The 22421-nt window shown below is 33.3% G+C and overlaps 2 protein-coding genes and 1 long non-coding RNA gene across 4 annotated transcripts; 1 reads left to right on the top strand and 2 right to left on the bottom strand.

Moving 5' to 3' along the window:
• Positions 1 to 2818: 2818 nt before the first annotated feature.
• Positions 2819 to 3484, bottom strand: LOC145039627 (protein CANDIDATE G-PROTEIN COUPLED RECEPTOR 7-like). The gene has a single exon (XM_078987663.1). It carries the CDS (start codon positions 3482 to 3484, stop codon positions 2819 to 2821), a length of 666 nt encoding a protein of 221 aa, XP_078843789.1.
• Positions 3485 to 9697: 6213 nt separating this feature from the next.
• Positions 9698 to 21819, bottom strand: LOC145041903 (uncharacterized). Its single transcript, XM_078990149.1, has 8 exons — positions 21219 to 21819; positions 20678 to 21112; positions 13042 to 13468; positions 10955 to 11047; positions 10762 to 10864; positions 10226 to 10516; positions 9894 to 9975; positions 9698 to 9755 (listed from the first exon to the last, which is right to left on the bottom strand). Exons 5-8 carry the CDS (start codon positions 10762 to 10764, stop codon positions 9745 to 9747), a joined length of 387 nt encoding a protein of 128 aa, XP_078846275.1. The 5' UTR covers positions 10765 to 10864; positions 10955 to 11047; positions 13042 to 13468; positions 20678 to 21112; positions 21219 to 21819; the 3' UTR covers positions 9698 to 9744.
• LOC145041904 (uncharacterized) lies at positions 19062 to 20402 on the top strand. Of its 2 annotated transcripts, none has more exons than XR_013680482.1 (2): positions 19062 to 19504; positions 20044 to 20402. It is a non-coding gene; the product is annotated as an uncharacterized LOC145041904 (long non-coding RNA). The 2 variants fall into 2 exon arrangements; XR_013680483.1 differs by having other exon boundaries at positions 20039 to 20402.
• Positions 21820 to 22421: the final 602 nt, after the last annotated feature.

Below are 22421 nucleotides of genomic sequence, written 5' to 3'. Positions count from 1 at the left end.
CTTCGTATTTCCAAACTTCCAAAATTCGTAACTTTCGCATACGAGCTCTGTTTTTGACGATCTTTATATCCACGCGTAGGTGAGAATATGATCTACAACTTTCATTTAGAATCCGTCGACTAATTTTGACTTTATTTTTATTATATTATTTTTAGTAGGTCGGGACAGAAAAACTCCGTTAGAAATTCATAACTTTTTCATCCGACGTCCGTTTTCATCTGTCTTTTCACTGTTGGATTACTATCGACGAGATCTTCGATTCTTGTTTAGATTGTTTCGACTTAAAATCACTCGATCTAAAATTCGAGTTTCGGGCTGCATATTGTTAAGTCGGAACTTAGAAAAATCATAACTTCGTTATACGAAGTCAGATTTAGACGTTCTTTTTATGCACACTCTCGGTTTAAGGTATTCTACGACTTTCGTTTAAATCACTAAAGCTAAATATTACTCTATCGTAAATTCACTATTTACATCATACAGTGTCTTGCCGTTATAACTTCTTCGTTAAAACTCGGATTTCGACATTCTTTATAAATTCGGAATCCTTGTCACGATCACTACGTCGTCATGTATCAATATCGGTTTTATCTAACATTTTGGTTTTACGCTTATTTTTATTCTTAATTCAATTAAGCCACACAGTTAAACATAAAGCACATAATACTCAAATAATACATTCTTATTATTTCAAAATGAGTTACAAAGGTTAACCTAGACTATTACAACAACATTAATGCCTAGCCCAGAAACACGGACGTTACACATACCACCAAACAAAGCTGACACATTTTACAAAATATCTTGGCAATATATCTCTATGATGTGAATTTGGGATAGAACCGTAACAATGTTTGGAAATTGAACCATGTTCCATTTTGTTTCTATTTTGCTTTGCAGAATTCGATTTTTTTTCCCATTTGTCCGTATTCCAAAATTTATCAATAATTTCTTCTCAATATTCTGATCTTATCCATTCTAGGAGAAAACGACTTTACAATGGATAAATCACCTTCTAATGATACATTGGCATTTTTAGCCTTTGCAAGTTTAACAGATACATCTTGTGCATTTTTCAGAGTGTCAGAAAAATGTTTTTTAATGACATTCTCCCATGCAACTTTAATAAGTTTATCAGTGTACTTAGCTTCCCATTGATAAAATCCCTACACAAATCTTAATCATACAATTAGCTATATCCTATACAACAAGATCTAGTATTTTAAAATTAAAAACATTACTAAGTTCAAACCTTTAAGTGCTTGCAAAGTGCCTCATGGTTAATCGAATCAACATTCCTCCATGAGATCCGTGGGCCATTAAACATCGACCTCTATGTAGAAGTGACAACATGGACAACTTCGAAACGTGTAAATCTAGAAAAAAATAACACTAATACCATTAGTATCATACTTAACATATAACTCTGTTTGAATATATATTATATATACATACTATCCAACGACATTAAGGCTAATCATCTTCCTTGATGATGGGTCGATAGGCATTAATGATTATATTATCAAATTAGATCATTATTATACTTCTATAGGACTTTCTATATGTTTTGGAGCCGTTCTTTGTATGTTTTGTATGTCTTCTATTTTTCGGACATATTTGCCCCTGGACAAAGTTGTCCTTGAACAAAAACTTAACCATTTAATTTTTAAAAATTAAGATAAACATGTAATATGTAATATATGTTATGTATATGTATGTATGTAAAGAATATTATGTATATTATTTATGTTTTATATATTTAGACAAATATGCCCCTGAACAAGAAAGTGTATGTTTTTCCATATCCACCATAAAACAACAAGCTGACATGTTGGTGGTTTGTTTCACTAATTGTATTTAAGTGTAATGGGTTGACTTGTTAACTAAAAATCAATCTTGATGAATATTAAACAAGTAAGGAAGGTGCGGAGTGCACACTTGTTTAAGTTTATTCAAGTTTAAAAGTAGACTGTTATTTAGGGGCGAAGCCCCTAAACGGGGGTCCGGGGGCAGCGCCCCTGTGAGCGAGGTCCAAGGGGAAGAGCCCCTGATTGGGGTCGATCTTTGCAGAAATCCATATAGAAAACCAAATTTTGAATATTTGACCTGTTTTTTTTGGCTTTGCATTGATCCGTATAGGAAACCCAGATTTATGACAATTTTTGATTGTTAGAAAAACTGTTTATGACAGTTTTCAGACAAAGAATATATTTAACCAATTTTTGGTTAGTTTTTTAGTACTTATGAAATTGATACATCTCATTCTATATTCTTATTCTCTTCTGAGTTTTATCCAGTCAAAGATTAGGGAGTACTAACCAAATACTTTGATTTGAAAGTGAAATCACAATTCTCAGAATATCCAAGTGCCTTTATTACCCTGAAAATCTAACATGACAAAATTTCGTGAACTGATTCTAACAAACATAACCAAATTGATAAGGTTTTATGGAAAAATAAAGAGAAGAAGTCGATCTAATAGTATTTTGTTGGATTGTGTTTCAAACTGATTCTCAATCAAACTCTTTTGTAGAAAAGAATTAGGTCTAAATCTATAAAATAAACAACTTTAAATCCCTATACAAAACAACTCCAAGAAATCGGAGGAAACAAGGGCTCACATGTGAGAAATCGTCGATTTTAGAAGTGGAGCATGAACCTTCCCTTTTTGAACTCTCGTAATTCCGTCTTTAATATATTCTAGTTTGATAAATGTAAAAATAAGTATGGAAAAAGACCCAACAATCCTACCACTACTGTTCAAGGACAAACCGACAAACTACTTTGAAGATTAAGTTGACTTATCAAAGTGCATCACCTAAACAGTAGCAACAACGGCATAACAAAGAGAAGGTATGTCCGATTTCCATGCAGCCATCTCGACTGCTTTGCCATCACAATCCTCATCAGATGGCCGGAAAATGTAAAACACCACCATACATAACACAAGAAGGCTTATTTCCTGTACCCCATGATTCGATGGTATCAAAAATGCAACCATCAAAAACCTCGTAAAGAACACGTATGCAAAAACCGCAAACCCAAATAGACACAGCCTTACCCTATTCATAACATCATTGCCCTCAGTCTCATGATTATCCTTATTAAACCAGATAACCGAAAACCATATTGGGACGAAAATAACAAAGCAACAGATGAAATCTATACTTAGAGAATCAACGAAGTCCTCTTCATTATTATAAGGTCCGGCTTTCCATTCAAATATAGCATACACATTAGCCCAAACCTGAAGTAGGATCACAATCATCAAAACCAACTTTTCCTTTACTTCCAAAAATGGCTTCCAGAAACAGTATCCATTACCAATCAGCACAATTAAGGTGAACAAAAGCACAGTCCTGACAAACTTACACATGTGATATAAGACATCCGATCCATGAGGAGTACCTGTAAACTTCACATAATATAGATCCGCTGCCGCAGAGATTAAAACAACCAAATTCATAACAAGCAACATACCCATTAGTAAATGCACCCTGTGAAAAGATCTTTGGTTCTTGAAGCATACTAAAATCCAAAACCCTAGAAAACACACATAAATGAAGGCGGAAAAGATGTAAAGAAACGGAAGCTGCCTTAGCTCTCCGGATAAATAGTTTTTGGTAGTCCCGTCATTGGTGTTGTAGAGCGCTACGCGACCATCCATGGTTACGACGGATTCATAGTTGCAATTGACAAAGAAGAGTGAGTTCATACCAGGATTTGTAATAGTGTACGTTTTGTTGAAGGAAGTCTGAGGATCATGGGAAAGATCTTGGAAATTAAAGAGGAGTGTGTTTAGTTTGAAATCCAATGGGCAAATAGTGTTTTGTTGGAATTTGAAGCGGTTTCTCACTTTAGGAGATTGAAGGATGAAACCAAAACGTGAAGGATCAGGTCGTGATGAGGTGGAGGTTGCAGTCACGGAGGAGATCACGAAGGAAATGTAACCGTCATTTGAGAACTTGAACTCCGAGATGAGGATCTTATGTCGGTTATTGGATCGAAGATTCAGAGATATGATTTAGGCTGTAGATGGTGCAATGAAGAGGAAGAAGTGGAGGAGAACTACATTGAATTTTTTTGATAAAATCGTCATTTTGGATTCACCAGTGGTGGCTGAGAGCGGAGGAAAGGTTAGAGTGGCAGGATGAGAAAGTAAGTGCCGCAACCCATTATTACGGTGAAAACAAAATAAGAAAAATAGTGATAGTCGGATAAGGATCATGGAAGTTTGAATTTTGAAAACGATAATATATATTGGATAGAGTTGATAAGATAATCGATATTGGATAGAGTCGATTCCCATAATCTCGATTTCCATGGGATTATGGAATATTGTTCACAAGCAATAAGACTGGGGAGGACTAGTAGTTAAGATTATTTAATAAAATGATAAAATAACACATTAATTACCCTAACTTTATATAATAAAATGACAGTTTTGTTCTTAGTTTGAATTTAATGTCCAATTAAATTCTTAGTTGGTTAAGTAATAATGAGAGAGTATTTTAGTAAAAATGTTATTTATTTTTAGAAATTTACTATTATTTTGGGACAAACCAAAAAGGAAATATGAACTATAATTTTGGGACGGAGGGAGTAATAGGGCTAATGACTTAAAAGGATAATGTATTTTTCGATTTGTACACATTTGGTCACTGAGTTTTTTTTCGTCCACATTTTCTCCTTCAACTTATTAAACTGTAGACATTCGGTTCTTATGGTTACTCCAAGTTAGACGGGAAAAATGACTTAAAAAGGTAATATATTTTTCATTTTGTACACATTTAGTCTTTAATATTTTTGTACATATTTAATCCTTAACATTTTTTTTTCAATATATATATATATATATATATATATATATATATATATATATATATATATATATATATAATTAAGTTCAAATGAGAACTATTTTTAAAGTGAGAACATGAAGACAAGTCATAGCCAATCAATATATATAATTAATTAATTATAAAAATTATAATATTTTACATTAATAAATGCAAGGTTTGATTGTTTAATCAATTTTAAAGAATATATCAATCAAACTCCTATAATTAAGGAACATTTTATATTATCTCTATCAAACATTTATTAATTCTTCAATCATCAATCGTGTGTGTCAGTCATCAATATTTATCATTCTGCAACGAGTTTGATGATATAAACGAGATCAATGAAGAGGACGAGATCAATTACGCTCAAACTGCATCAGTCGAGGACGATTTTTTTGTCAAGTGATGATGAATTTTGTTCGACTGATGATGATAATACCGGATTCGGAAAAGTCAACATCATGGATGACCACAATCAACTGGATTTCACATTTCTTGAAAATATTCATCAATCTATTCAAGTTTCTGGTTTTTTTTTTTTTTTTTTTTTTTTTTTTTTTTTTTTTTTTTTTTTTTTTTTTTTTTAAGTTTGTTGAAAATGTGTCGATTACATTACACAATTTTGTATATTGTTAGAATACTATCAAAAAATTGACATTTCAGTATCGTATACTATCTATTTAAGCTTATTTCATTAATTGACATTTCAGTATCGTATAATATCTATTTAAGTTTATTTGATTTGTTGATTTGTTATTTGTATTATGTTATTAACTTGTCATGGTTATTAGATGTTATAGACATTGATCAACACTTGGTATTAGCTGGTAAATTGTATTGGATTCCTTATGTCCCTCATGATCTTAAGCCAATAATAAACCATAAATACCCATCTGATGATGCAATTGAAGACATGTACAAAAGATATGCATGTGCCAGGTTTTGATGTTAGAAAGTCAATAAACAAAAAAAGCGTGGTATAGTGTACATCAAATATCTGCTATGTAATAGGGAAGGTTTCCCAAATACATCTCCTGTTGATACTTTGGACCCAAAAACAAGTAAAATTAAGAGAAGGGTTGACACTAGTAGGACCGAATGCAAGGCACGTATACGATATAAATTTTTTCCTGGACTACCAAATGGTTGTTATATGAATTTGAAGAAAAACACAATCATCCACTACAAAAAATATGTCATTTAGTGGCATACAAAAAGTGCCACTAAAAACCCAAAAAAATGCCACTAAAGGCTTCTCAAAGAATCAGCGGCACACTTAATAAATGCCACCAGAAACGCTCCCACTAAAACCTTTTAGTGGCACTTTTTGTTTTTGCTGCTGCAGTTTTTCGGCTTTTTGTAACGACCTAATTTTCACGTCAAAAAATTTCATTTTTAAATCAATACTTTGGAAAACATTTGTGAATAAACATCGTTTGATCCTATCATTTCATAAACATATTTCGTGTCTGAAAACCAAAATATAAGACAACCATAATGTCAGAGTACAAATCCCAGAATAACTCATGGTACGGAAAACAATGTGCGTGTATGATGTGCCGCTACCGCGCCAGCTCTTTCCCCTTCGAAGATGAGGTACCTGAAAACAAAACTGTAAATTGTAAGCACGAAGCTTAGTGAGTTCCCTCATCGTACCACATACCATACAATCACATAACGTACAAATACTATCAGGCATATCTGGGTGCCTGACCTACCCCTTCGGTCCTTTCGATCGGATACTGCCTAGCATATCTGGGTGCTGGCCACCCATTCGGTCCTTTCGACCGGACACTGCCTAGCATATCTGGGTGCTGGCCTCCTCTTCGGTCCTTTCGACTGGATACCGCCTAGCATATCTGGGTGCTGGCCTCCCCTTCGGTCCTATCGACCGGTAATCAGGGACTATTTCACCCCTACTACTGTCACTATCACATAACATCATAACATACTAGCATATAAACATATCAAGTAGTAGCAAACTTAGATGAATATCACAAAGATAATCATCTAACATACAACTCCTAATGATGGGTCGATATTGTGGCCGTAGACCCACCGCTACTGGAAGGTAACTCACCTCGAAAAGTAGCTGCTGAAAGTCTGCTTGCTAGACGACTGACTGCTGCACCGGTAATCCTCCGGCTATAAATCCATAAACATAGATTAATCACTCCTAAATACCCTTAGGTCAAATGACTGACCTACCCCTGGTCCAAGGTCAACTCCTTAGTCAAAGTCAACTTCCAGTTGACTGGACTCGCCGAGTCATGGCACAGACTCGCCGACTCCCTCTCCTATTATCCCAGCACTGACTCATCAAGTCCCTTTTCTACTCACTGAGTCACCCTTAACTCACTACTTGGGACGATTGAACCGACTCGCGATTCGACTTGCCGAGTCCGAGAACAACTCGCCAAGTCCCACGAGCAGATCTCCTACTCGCTTCCAAATCCTCACCAGAGCATCCATCTTGAGGATTTTGGGTTTCTGGGACAATTGCTACACGTTAAATTGCTAATTCCGCATGTAGCTACGAAGGGTTGGACCTTCTACACTTAAACCCATCTTAACTCAGTAACAGTTCATATGACTTGCCGAGTTCGAAGAAAAACTCGTCGAGTTCCAGGCAATCTTCATAGGACTCGCCGAGTTGTTCATCCAACTCGTCGAGTCTAAGACCATCTTCATAGAACTCGCCGAGTCCACTTTGGAACTCGTCGAGTCCCTTAAGCCCTCCTCCCTTATAAACCAAATCTGAGACATCCAACGGTTCCAAACCATAGATCTAGGTTCCTAAGGCATGCTTATCACGTAAAGTTGCAAACTTTACGTGCATGCATGGCCCTATGAGCTCCAAAAGGCAATTCCAAGCTCTTTATGAGGTCATACACTCAATAGGGACCTCAATCACTCCAACTACTGAGACTTTACACTTCTAAGATGTCCATAAGGTCCAGATCTGAAGTCCTTTAAGAACATAGAGCATAAACACATGGAGTTTGAGGTTTTAGGGCGTAAAAACCACCAATTAGGGACTAAAGGGGGCTATAATGAACTAGTGATCAAGGTAGAAACTTTTCTACCTGAATGGAAGCCTCTCACAGTGTAGATTTCAGATCTACTTCCCCTCCTTGTGCTCCTCAACCTCCTCCTTCTTCTTCTAAGCTCCAAACTTCCTTCACAAAGCCAAAAATCACTCACAAGAACAATATGGGGGCTTGGGTTTCGCTTAGGGGTGAGCATGGTGCGGTTTGGTGCGGTTTTTGGTCAAAACCGAACCGAAAACCGCAACTTCGGTTTTTTGAAATTTAGAAACCGCACCGTTCGGTTTTATGCGGTTCGGTTTTTGCGGTTTTTCATTGCGGTTTTTTGCGGTTCGGTTTTTTTTGCGGGTTTTTTTCTTGTTTTGCCTTTTTACTATAACTCAAGTAACTTAACGAGTTACTTTGACTCAGATGAGGAGTGGTAATCATTTATTTGAGATAAATCCATATCACAACCTATTGGTTTGAATTCAAATTACTTAACCACTCATTCAACATGTTTCTAATGCTTCAATATAATGCGAATTTAATATAATATTTGTTTCACAAGTACATACGATAATATCAATTAATGTATTCATAAAAATGATACTATATCACTAATACTCTTCATATTTAAATGTTAAAAAAATATCATAAACATTATTTGTTATTGTAAATACCACTGAATGTATGCTTAAAAATATACAATCATCCTCCGATAGATAAGATAGATATTTACGTTTATAGAAATTTTAATTGTCATAAGTTCTTGGTTCTTACAAATATCAACACTTAATATATATATATATATATATATATATATATATATATATATATATATATATATATATATATATATATATATGCGGTGCGGTTCGGTTTTTTGCGAGACTAGAAACCGCACCGCACCGAGTATTTTTGGTTTTTACAGAACTAAAAACCGCACCATCGGTTTTCATTACGGTTTTGGCTTTTCGGTTTCGGTTTATGCGGTTTTTTCGGTTTTTATGGTTTGCAGTTCGGTTTTTGCTCACCCCTAGTTTCGCTCTACAACTCTCTGGAAGTGTTAGGGACAAGGGAGGCCGAGTTAGAGAGTTTAAATAGGGTGCAAACCCTTGAATTAGGGTTTTTTCCCAAACAGGGTCTACTCGCCGAGTCCGGGAACCGATTTGCTGAGTCCACAGCTTAGACCCTGCGTCTTATCCCGCTTCGCCGAGTCCAAGGCCAAAAATGCAATATTTAAAGAGGTAATTACAAAGAATACGTACCAAGAATACAAAGAATACGTACCAAGAACCAGGTGCTACATTTTTAGTGACACTTTTTTATTTGTCACAGTAAAACAAATTTCTTTTGTGGCACATATTTTGTGCCACTAAATCTGATTTGATTTAATAATTTATGTTACTTTTAGTTACACATTTTAAGATTTTAGTGACACTTTTTTATTTACCACAATAAAAAATAGTGGCATTTTTTATGTGTCATAGCAGAAGAAAATTTTTTGTGGCATATATTTTATGCCATTAAAAGCTCATGTGATTTAAAAAATTCATACTACTTTTAGTTACAAATTTTAAGATTTTAGTGACAATTTTATTTGCCGCAATACAATTTCATCTATAATATAAAATAAAATGAATAATTAAATTGTAGCACATTGAAAATAATCAGAATTTCATTGTTTTTCATCAATTTTTTTTTTAACTTTTGGAATCAAATATCTTGGTAAATATCAAATATGTCTAAGTACATGCTAAACATAAAGTAATGAACAAAAGTTAAAACATGCATATAAAAATAAAATAAAATAAAAAACAATGACATGATATGTTGAATAAATTGTGGTATCTCATACTCTATAATCAATGCTAGCAATTCCCTGTGCAAAAAACAAACAAAGATAATCCAGAATCCAGTAAAATAAGGCTTACTTTAGAAAATAAATAATATAACACTCAAAACAAATAAACTATATTTATAAGAACAAAGGAAAGATAAAAGCTCATAAAATGATTACCATCGTTATGATGACTTTCAGAAGATGCTCTCTGGTTAACTGAATTAGAGTTGCATGGAGCTGTAGAAGTGCTACTTGACATCTGAAACAAATTAATAAAAACATATATCATTAATGTCCAACTCTCGATACCTTCTACTAGTCTTGTACAAATGAACACGAAGAATGCGTTTAAGAAGATGCATATGTGCACCAAGAAGATTATTCAAAAGGGCAAAAGTAGTCATTTTTTAGTCCAATTGGGAATATGATAATGGACTAATTTTAATGAATGTTGTTTTGTTCATAGGGGAATTGAAAAGGAACAATGCAATTATAGATGACATATGTACCTGTATATTCATATTGCTAAGAATTCCAAACAAGTTTGCATTTGGGATATGTTCTTGGATGATATTCGCCATAACGTTCATCATAGTTTTTAGTTGTTCGACACTCAGATCATTAGAACAAGAAACAACCTTCTCTTTTACGATAGGCATCCTTCCAACACATCCGATATACCGTCTTTTTTCAGAACCTTTAACTTTAGAGTAGTCATCATTTGATAAATCATCTACAGATCCTAGGGTACTTGATCTTTGGGTATTTGAGGAATCGCTTGCAACGACTTGTAGGGAAGTCTGCATAATAGCAACATACAAAAAACATGACAAGTGTTTCTAACCCACTATTTTTGTCCCACTTTCAAATTAATAGCAACATACTTTGAAAGTGGTTGCTATACTATCATAGTATAACAACCTACTTTAAAAGTATGTTTCTAATACTTTGAAAGTGGGACAAATAACAAGGTTTAAAAGTATGTTTCTAATATGACTTGATATGATTAAAAACGTGTATATATAATGTCCAGGGAAATCATTACCATAACTTGAGCGACTTTTTCATTCACGATATTTCCATTTTTACGAGTGCGGGTTTTTTACATATATTTGTCCTCGTGTGGGATATACACCATTCTTCAATGCCTATAACAAGGTGTAGTTATGTTTGATGAAAAATAAATAAATTAAAAAAATAACGATAATATAAGTCAAAATAATAAAATATAATAATACCTCTGCGTGAGCAAGTCAAACAAATGATTTTGTCCAATTAACATGGGGCTCTTCCATCTTTGCATGGCTCTTTCTCCTCAAATCACACATGCTCTACATAATTATCAATCAAGATGGTGGACGCAAATAGTTGAGATCCATAATTAATCCATAATAGCAACAAATTTCATTTATTTACATATAATAGCAATTTACATGCATTTCTTTATTGATAATACAATATGTAACAATTTAAAGCAGTCCAAAATATTATGGTGTGGTAGTGAAAAATTGTTTTAACTAAAAGGTAAAAGTAAGGATTCAATGAATAAAAAGCATGTTAGGCCATTAAGGGTAACCAACTTTTTTTTATCATTTTCCATAAATTTACTTTATCTTTTACCCACAATAGCAATGTACTTTATATTTTGTTTTATTCTGATAAACGAGAAGAAGAAAAGAAGAATTCATGCGATTTGTTTAAAGGAAAATGGGTATTTGACAACACTTCATATCCTCATGACTGAATGCCCATACATGTCTGATCAATTAGCTTGTCACAAACATTGAAGGCCTGATTTGGAGTATCAGTATTGGAGATGGCAACCTCATGACTGCAATTTGAAGAGGTAATTTGTTTTCAAGAAAAGGGTATTCACATCTTTTTCACGGGGTACTAGTAAAATGAGGGTATATTAGTAATTCATCAAACAAGTAGCTTGCAAGTAGAAATTACCAAATACATACTTGTTCAAATTGACGAATGACAATCAAAGAGAGTGAAATTGATTGTTGGAATGCAATATAGATAAAGGTTTTCGTAATTTATCAAACATGTAGGAAGTTTTTTTCCAATAAAAATTAGCAATTTTTTCAAGTTCAATGTCTTATAAAAATAAAATTGAGTATATGAGTTGGAAATGTTTAAAGTAGGCAACATTAAAAAATCCTAAATACAATTATAAAAATAATATTAGTTTTTGCGTTATTTAATTAAAATCATGAAATTTTATTAAAAAAAAATACTGTCATAAAGAATTAAAATAAAATGGGTTATATTACAACTTTAGACTGTTGTGTTTAGGCTAATATAAGAAATAACAATGTGCAGAAGAAAAGATGAAAAGAATAAACAAGGCACAAACACATAAGTTGGGTCATGGGTGAGTTTCCTAAGTAAATTACAATAAAAAGTTAAAGTCTACGATAAACAAAGAAATTTTATATATGCAAATATAAGAGTAAATTACATTTTTTGTCTCTTTGAGTATAGATGAATTTTCAATTCTGGTCCCAAAAATAATGAATTTTACCATTATTTGTGGTTTTGAAACGTTGTTTCCGAAGTACAATAACTATATTTTTAAGATCAATATTGCAAAAATCAGACATACTCAAGAACCAAAAATACTCATTTTATGTGAAACAGGGACCAAAAGCATTACAAGAACCTCAAATAAAGGACCAAAATTGGAAGAAGTCAGCTCTACTCAATTCATTCTAAATAAGAATATAAAATAAAGTAGTTTTTTTAACTTTTTATTATTAGATTTCCTACAAGTTAATAGTAATAATAATACGTGTCAAATTATGATTCTTTCAAATTTCATCATTTTACAAAGCAAACGCCAAACACCCCCCTAATGAGATATTAGCTAATGCTATTTAGTATTTTGTGGTTTCAACAAACAGATGAAGGAACTTTGGGTAACAGTTTACAGGGTACACAAAAATGGTAAAGATTAAAAACCAATTTAATCAGGTGTTGTGTTGTGTTGCATCATGGAAATTACAGTAGGGCAATAAGACCTCACTATCAACATTGAATTTTGGGGAGCATAGAAAGCCTCTGAGTGCATTCAGTACATTTGATACTTTAATGTACATATGTTAGAAATGTGTCCTACAGGTCTAGTTATTTCCAAATGGCATTCTTACACATTAAAAGAAGGAAAGTTTGACCCTAGCATTAAGGAATTAGCTGAACAGATAGCAAAAGATCCATCATTCAAATTTGATAAACCCTAGCAGTTTGGGCAATGATTTTGCAATAAATCGATCAGTATATAACTTCAAATTCACCAACAAATGAAATATGCAAAAAATACCTAACCGTGGGATTGAGGATGCAGCGGCGGCGATCGCAGAAGCGGCGGTGATCGAGGAAGCGGTTGTGATTGCAGAAGCAGCGACGCCCAGGCCAACGACAGTGTGTTGGTCCAGCGTCAACGAAGAGAGGTTGGTGGTGGTGCTTTCAGATCATCGTCTTCATCAGGAGTGGGATGATCGTTAACCCAAAGTATTAGGGTATTATATTTCCACCTGTACATATGATTCTTCCACTTAAAATAAGTTGTTTTGACATATCCCCTATCCTAATCCTAATAAATAAGTACTTTCATTGCCACGTGGCATTCTCTAAGCCTCTAAAATCTATTTTTCCCGCTCTTGTTAGCAAACTGAAACACCGAAATTGCCCTTCTCTATCTTAATAGCTGCTTCTGCCCCCTTCTATTATGTTTCCTCCTCTCCACCCTAAAATCAAATTCAAAGTTCAAACGGAAATCCCTATAAATCAGCAATAAATCATCAACAAAATCAATTTATTTCTTCCTTTTTTATCTCCCGGTTTCTCTCTATAATATAGACTACTAAAGATGAGAAGTCGAATCATTTTTTCTCATGAAACATTCCAATTTCAAAAATCTCTCTCTTTCAACAAAACTTTACGTCGGTCATATTCACCACCATCATCTCTCCCATTCACCATTCTTTTGATCTTTTTTCTTATTTTACCACTCTCACTTAAGATTTTGATTGTTGGTTGCTGGTAATCTTTATTTTTTTGTCTACGGAAATCATGAGGTTTGAGATTTAGGTTTTCGTACAAATATGGGGATCTTATTTATAATTTGAACTCATAATATCATTGTACTTATATTTTTTTTTTACAGATAATAGCAATGTACTTACATTTATTATATACACTTTCAATATATATATGTATGTTACTATTATGGGCGTAAAATATTAATTGCAAATTTCTTTTATTGTGGTCATAATTTGTCTACTTAATAAGGAAGTTGCTGACATTGTATATGTGTATGCATGTTTTTTATTCAAGGAAAAAATTAATAAAAAACTAAAATGAGAGCTCATATTAAAAACGATATTGAATACTGATGGCAACCTTTCAGCTGGCTATTAAAAATGCCTCTAACATTTATTTAAGGTAAATCTAGCTCTGGATCTAATTGTTGAGTCCTTTCATTCCAACATTGTAGTTTTAGGTTTTTTTTCATCTTACGACATTGTACTGTTCAGTTTCGTTTAGAAATTGAATGAGGTAAATTTTTTGGAAAAAAGAAAAATATAGGAAAAAATTTAGTATGCTTTTAATAGTGGCCATATTGATTTGTTTTAGTTGTTGCAGCAAGTTTTCAAAGCCTTTAGGGGAAACATTTGATCCACTCCCTTCCTCCTTCACCACCATGGTTATTGTGGACTTTCTTTCTCACCTGAAAGATCTGTGGTATACTAACTACGGTCATCGAACATCTCAACATTCCAACAATTCAATGATGTAATTATTCTAAAGATTTTGAGTTTGTTGTATTATTTCAATTTTTAATTACCTGATTAAGTCTTTGATCTTATTTTTTAGTCTACAGTGATGTTTAAACAGTAGAATCTAATTTGTTGTCACATCTACTGATTTGGTGTTAACCATAAGCCAAATACAGTAGAGAATGGAATTGAGAATGGGAATTAAAAACAAACACTTAGACCAAAACATGTATTCAACCTTCTAGGTTCTTTTTAACCATTGAGTTTTCAGTTCATCAAATTAAAAATATATAATATATCAAGTTTTGAATTACATCTGGTTCTTTTTTCATGATAAAATTTGCTATTAATTGACTTTTTTATGTTTGATTCAGCTTGGTTTTGGTTTGGGTTTAGGTTTGTTAATATTTTACATCACAACATTTAACCTTGACATAATTGTCTTTTTGTAGTGAGCTGACCAATTGTGATATATCTTTTTATGCAAATTTTGAATCTCTTTTAATGTTTTTTCATTATTGACAGGCAACACCCGATACACAGGAAGATAGAAGTTGAGTTTTCATTTCAGCACATAAAAGTGTGTGCTATAGTTTATTTGAGTTTCTGTAAGGTGGATTCATATGGTGGTTTATGGATGAATTCAATTAGGATTATTGTTGATTTGATTCTTGATGTAGTTAGTATTATGTTTGTTTGTGTTTTTATCTTGGACACATGTATATCTGATGCTTGTATAATTTGTCTTTCTTATGGTTTGTTTGATTTTTTATTAAATTCGATAAGATCACTGAATAATTGAATTGAATTGACATGATAAGGCTTGAATTATAATGTGAGTTTTCATCTAGATTCTAGAAATGAGTTTTACTAAAATAAAAAAAAGTCAATGCTTATTCAAATTTCAAAGTCAAGAGTTTAAATATATTTAAGCACGGGCTTAACATTTTAGATGCAAATAACCATATTTGAGAATAAGTTATGTAGTCATGATGAGAAACACCATGAAAAAAAATGTTTTCAAATAACGGATCGAATATTCATAATAATGTATATATTATTTTTAATTAATTATTGTAAACTTATAAACAAAACTTCTATCTTAGTAAATTAATTATTTTTTTGCAAATATTTGATTAGTCGTATATCCATGTCATTTGCATGATTGATTGTGTGTTTTTACACTCTATTCAAATTTATAAAAGTCTAAACAAAACTTATATATCTTATTAGTTTAATAAATTTTTATAAATCTTTTATCCGTGGTTTCCACGGGTTTTAACCTAGTTTACCCTTATATAAAGTTTACAAAAAAAATTAAGAGTTATAAATGGATAATATGCATCGTCCCTTATCTATTAAAACATTCAACCAAACAATCAATTAATAATTATAAAAAATTTCTATAAATATGTAATATTCAACCAAACAAATCAATTAATAATTATAATAAATTTCTATAAATACTTAATGCCAGTTTTAAATGAGAAATAGAAAATAAATAGTTAATAGACAAAATTGCAAAAATGGTCCCTGTGGTATGCATTTTTTTGGGGTTTTAGTCCAAACCACGCATTTTTTGGATTGATGGTCCTTTTGAGCTAGTTTCATTGCGTTTTTGGTCCCCCTAAAAAGTGGAATGACGGTAATACCCTTATGTTATTTATTTTTCATTTATTTTTCATTTCTTTCATTTTTTTAAAATCTAAATACTTATTTATTTATTTAACTAATTAAAAAAATAAATCTCTCTCTCTCTCTCTCTTTCTCTCTCTCTCTCTCTCTCTCTCTCTCTCTCTCTCTCTCTCTCTCTCTCTCCGGGTCATATACCCATTTCTTTCTCTCGTTCCTGATTTCAACGAACAAGAAGAGGTTGTGCTACCTCCGACAATCTGGAGATAGCCACCGCACCACCTGCTAGCCTCCATTCGACTACCAAACTCCACCGTGAACCGCTACATCTCCGCCCACCATAGAACCATTCTAGCCTCACCCCATCTTCTTTCTTTTCTGTTGATCTGAGCAGCCCCAAACAAACCCCAATCCTTGCTCCTTCTTTTCTTTGCGATCATCACTGTATTGGGAAGATGGAAGCAACAGAGTTGATGTGCTACCACTACTTGTCGCCGTTTCAGCACCCATCAATGTTGTTGTCTCCGACCACCTGTCACCGCCTACATATCCAGATGCAAGTATCCAGTGGGATGACTATAAACCCAAAAGAAACTTGATTTGAGCTGCTGCAAACTCTAAAGTTAGGGTTTCTTGGCGGCTAAGGTTTTTATTTCTGAGGGTTAGGATGTGAGTTTCTTCTCGTCTGTTAAGCCTTTGACGAGGTTGTTACCATCGATTAAGGGGGTCAGCAGAGTAGTGGGTGAAATGGTGAGTGTTTGGTGGTTCTACACGATCAGAGGGAGGCGTAGAATGGAGGGGCTGCGAAGGTGGTGATCGGTAGCCTCCTTTCTTCGTCGGTGGAATAGTGGGTGAGAAATTACCAATTAAATTTGGGATTTATATGTATGTTTGTGTTGAATTTTCTAATCTTCATATGGTTTCTAGATATTCATTTTGTTCATCTTTCTATGTATGTGTATGAATTTGTAAGAGAGACAAATGGTAGGGGTTTACCAATTTGATAGATCTAAAGTTTGAATTGTAGCTTTGAAAATTTTGGTTCAAGTTCATGAGATCTAGAAATTTTGGAAATTTTGTTTGAGTTAATCAGATCTGGAAAGTTTGATTTAAGTTCACCAGGATGAAAAATCGATCTCATGTGTCTGTTAATTTGATATTGTGTATGTATCTGTGTTCATCTGATATGATTTACGTGGATATGGAGGTGGTGGATTGTAATGGTGGTGGGCTGTAGTTGTGGCAAATGGTGATCAAACGGTGGTGGCGGCGAAGATGTTCTTGAGTGTTCTAAAGGAAGAAGAAAAAGAATGGTAAGAAGATGGGTCTAGGATGGATAACATGAGAGAGAGAGAGAGAGAGAGAGATTTTTATTTTTTTAATTAGTTAAATAAATAAATAAGTATTTAGATTTAAAAAATATGAAAAAAATGAAAAATAAATGAAAAATAAATAACATAAGGGTATTACCGTCATTCCACTATTCAGGGGGACCAAAAACGCAATGAAACTAGCTCAAAAGGACCATCAATCCAAAAAAGTCGTGATTTGGACTAAAACCCCAAAAAAATGTATACCACAGGGACCATTTTTGCAATTTACTCTAGTTAATATTATAACTAAAATTTTTAGTTATTATAAGAATTATCTATATGGTATTTTTAATTAAAAAAAAAGGTTTTAGTGGTACAACAAGTCATTATGCCACTCATAACTATGAAATTTAGTGACACAAAAGATTAAGTGTCATTAAATATATTAATTTTTTAGTGTCATATAATAAGTGCCAGATATAGTAACACATCATATGCCACTAAAAATGTGTGCCACTATATGTAATTTTAGTGTATGCTATCTTTTGGGAAATAGGAAGACAATATTAACAATAAATAATTTTGTCTTTTTCTTCTTTCAGGAGGAGATGGTCTCTTATATACAAAATGAATCAATGAGAGGTGGTGAACCTGGCGAGGGTTAGTTCATTGTTAACAAAAATACATATCATGACACTTTTTTTTTAAAACTCTTAACTATAAAATTTTATATGGATCTTAATGCTTACAACACCCATATGAGAGATTACCTTGATGTTTTAGAAGTGGAGGTTTCTTATAATAAACGTCATATTTGTTGGACCTCCATCTATAAATTATTTGGATTTTCCTATCAATGGTTTGTATTTCACTTTAAGCATATATTTTATATGTGGATTTGCTTTAATTTCTTCATAAATGTTCTCATACCAAGATATGGAGTTCATTTGGAAAACGTACTGTTTGATAGATGCACAACAGAATTTCCTTGAATGATGATTTTGATTGGATCATGAACACTTTTGTTGACTTGCTCCATCACAAAATAATCCGAATGCATGATAATCCGCTCGAGTATATTAGCCACTCTGGAATTGATTCTCGAGAGCTATGATTATCACGACCCTTCAACAATCCCTAGTATAATTATATAAACATAACGGGCTAAGAGACTGGTTCGATAACTATGAGAGCTGCCAAGCTCTATTGGGCTAACTAAATAGATATACATACTAACAATTATGATTTATGAAGTTCGGTTTAATTTTAATTTGAAGGCTCGTCTTATTTGGTGTGACAAACTACAATTGACAAGTAACTCAACCTTGTTATTATTTACTGTTATATATATATATATATATATATATATATATATATATATATATATATATATATATATATATATATATATATATATATATATATATATATATAGAGTTAGGTTCATTTGTTTAAATTAATTATTGTGTTATTGTATGCATAAATGTGGACCAATCAAAATTAAATAAATAATTAAATAAATAAATAAGGGTAATAAAGTAATTTTATAATTAACTTCCCAAATACTTCCTAAAACTATTCTAATTATTTTGACTTTGACCTAATTTCTTCTCATTCTTATATACATGGTCGTTCACTGTCAAAAACCCTATTCCACCATAAAAAAAAAAAAAAACTTCCACCGATCCCCATCAATAATTGAATTTGATTTCTGAATCTGAATGTACCCATTCATATTCAACCGCTCATTAGATCGAGCTAAGGCATCAGTCGATCAATGGGGACAATCGACGAGATCTTCATTGTTTTCAAAATCCCAGAATTTGTGGCTTATTTGGAAGCTTTTGATTCTTATGAGCATCATTTTTTAGTCATGACACTTGCGCGGATTTAGTTTTATTATGATACTCCCCCACAGTCCTCTTCGGGTCGAGTTTATCGGCGATCTCAGCTTCTGATGATCGATGATGAGGGTTTTGAAGGAAACCCTAGAATTGCTTACTTGTTTCTAGTTCGTCGCGATCTGCCCCTTGATTTCCTCTAGCAAAGCTTCTTCGAGGTTAGTGCTAAAAACATTTCTGTAGTGTTAAATCATCCATTAATCAGTTATCATCATCATCCCATCTCTTTCTTCGTTTTTGTATCATTTGATTGGATTTAAATACGGTTAATCAGATGAATACATAGCTTGATTTAATCAATATTGAATTACTAAAAATTTAAAAGGGGTGTTTATATGCACTATTTGAAAGCGATTATAGCAAATTGAAGAATATGTTTTATCTAAACACCCAAAACTTCATTGATAGCTAGTAATTTAATTTCGAACACTTCCATGGATCATTCATAGATCTTAAGTTGCTGGGATTTGTTCTCTTGTCCATAAATCTATAGAGTAAATAACATATGTGCAGAATGCTGATGCAGTGAATTACTCAATTTATGTTCATTCGGAGCCTGGTTTCATATTCGATGAAACCACCACAATTTATGTTCATACAATTTGTTCTTGACCAGTTTTTTGGCTGCATTTTATGAATTGATTCATTTTTTTTTTTTTTTTCCTAATTTAACACTTCATTTATGTGGATAGTGCAGGATCTTGACAAGGTTGAATTCTGAAAATGTATCAAGTATGTTTATGTAGATGATTTAATGGATGATATTAGTGAGATTCCAATTCTATTGGAATGGAATCATGAATTCCAATTATGTTGGAATGGAATCACAAATTCCAATTATGTTGGAATCATAGAAGTTGATGCTTGAAGACGGACCACAAAATTGAAACGGACCACATTATTCTTTTAGAATGTATTAGTAGTTGTTAGATTTTGATGTTTTCCTTCCTGTTTTGAAAGTTTTTTTAGTTTTATTCTTTAACAATAAATGTATTTCTTAGCAATTGTTACATGTATTCTATAAGAATTAATATAATTTTTGTTTTAATTCTTAAATTGTTGGTTCGAGAATTTGTTATTCTACAAGAAAAATATGTTGAAGAATATTTTTATTATTTTATGGTTCAAGAATTTTCTTATTTTTGTATATATTCAAACATATTCTATCAGAGTGTCTGAATTAAAAACCTAATAATTCGTAAAATCATATTTTTAAAATTAATTGAATCTATGATCCCTTAAAATATGCAATCTTCCTTTATTAAATCTATATTAACTGACTAAGGAGATGGAATCAAAACTAAATGGAACAAGATGCAGAAACAACGTACCAGAGATAAACATTGAAAGACACGGCCGAAAAACTATCACTCGGGACTCCCGCCTACCACAACATCACTGGCCCCCCACATGGAACCGAACCTAGACACGATCCAATACAGAAGAATGATCAAGGAATGGAATCAAGAAATTTTGGCGAAGTTACTTTCGCTGATGTACTATGTGGGAAAAAACAAGATCAAGGTATACAACAGTCAACTCCACCTTCTCCACCACATATTCTTCCTACTCATCTTCAAGTTGACACTGATATGGAGTGTTGGATTCAAAAAAGTACACTCATAGGTGAAACAATGTCATTCTCTCATTTAGGCCACCTCCCTGCTTTAATGGCAATCCATAGTGACATTACAGTTGATGTAAAATATGTTGGGGGTATGTCAGCCATTCTTAGTTTCAACAGTACGGTGGATGCAACTAATTTCCTGGAAAACAAGAATAACCAGAAGGATTCCTTCAAATGGCTAAAAATGGGGGGTGACACAAATTTGGTATTTCAAAGAATTACGTGTGTCAGAATCGTTGGGCTACCTCTAAAATTTTGGTGCAACTCAAACATCAATGCCATTGTGAGCAATTTCGGAAAAGTCGTGGCCCCATTTGATGGCATCAAAGACAGGATTGATCTTTCTTGTATCAAGCTACGAATTCTTACATACATGAAAAGAAAGCTCAATGACGAAATAATTGTTCCGGTTAACGGAAGGCTAATTTCAGTTGCAATTGTAGAGTATGAGGAAGAGCCATGGATTCCATTCACTTTTGACTCCGATGACCAGCCTTACGAACCAGAATTGGAAGAAATGGAGTCCGATGTGGATGGTTCAGACAGTGATAAAGATGTCGCCAACTCCAATGTGGAAGGTTCAGACAGTGATAAAGATGTCGCCAACTCCGATGTGGTCATGGATGAGGAGGAAGAAGGTGAAATTATCGAAACTGACAACAAGGCGGAAGACGATAATGTCGGCGGCATGCCGGAAAACTCAAACGGAGATAAACCGGCGGCTCTGCAAGTTAAAATGGTTCCATTAAAATCCCCAGTGACCAACGCACCTACGATTATCGAGGAGTCAGAGCATGTCACCACATGTGAAAACCAAATGGATAGAGAAGAGGAAACGCCACCTGGGAAAAATCAAGAAATCAATACAATGGTAGTAAGTAATGTCGGGTCAAACAATTTAATGGGAGATAATGAAAACAATCAAACGGATACGGTGGGGCCCATATTATTTGATAGTCTAAGTCCAACGTCACTAATTAATAAATTAGCCCAAATTGGTAGCTTTGCGCCATTCCCTAAAAATAATAAAATCCACACATCTGGAAATCTGGGTTCGAAAATAAAGGATAATTACAGATCATCCAACAAAAGGAAAAGGGTCCGATGCTCACTTTCCCCTCAAGCAAATTCATTCCCTCTTTTTCCACCTTTGACTGATGAGATTGAAACACAAAATTTACAATCGGAGAAACCCAACAATGCCCCCATCTCTGATTGCAATCCACAGGCTACAAATACAATCGCATCATGTCCCTTTGCAGCGGAATCTGAGGTCACTGCAGCAGTTGGAAACCTAATCGGTTTCAATATCGAGGCAAGAAACCTTGTACTCGGGGCAATTCTAGGCAATTCCGGTGAAAATGTCGGTTTCCAATGAATTTCTTATCCATGAATGTCATAGGTATTGGGGAGGAATACAAGGTGAAGTGGGTTAGAAGATTACGATC

This window comes from Lactuca saligna, chromosome 4, assembly GCF_052625555.1.
Source record: "Lactuca saligna cultivar CGN05327 chromosome 4, ASM5262555v1, whole genome shotgun sequence".
Taxonomy (NCBI): Eukaryota; Viridiplantae; Streptophyta; class Magnoliopsida; order Asterales; family Asteraceae; genus Lactuca; species Lactuca saligna.
Note: the sequence above shows the minus strand (reverse complement) of the source record. Positions and strands in the feature narration are given on the sequence as shown.

Bases quoted from the DNA above. Each gene is read 5' to 3' on its own strand.
- LOC145039627 (XM_078987663.1), bottom strand. From the start codon at position 3,484: ATGGGTATGTTGCTTGTTATGAATTTGGTTGTTTTAATCTCTGCGGCA.
- LOC145041903 (XM_078990149.1), bottom strand. The intron at 9,976-10,225 runs GTACATATGTCA...AATTTGTTTCAG, and splicing joins TTAGCAATATGAATATACAG to ATGTCAAGTAGCACTTCTAC.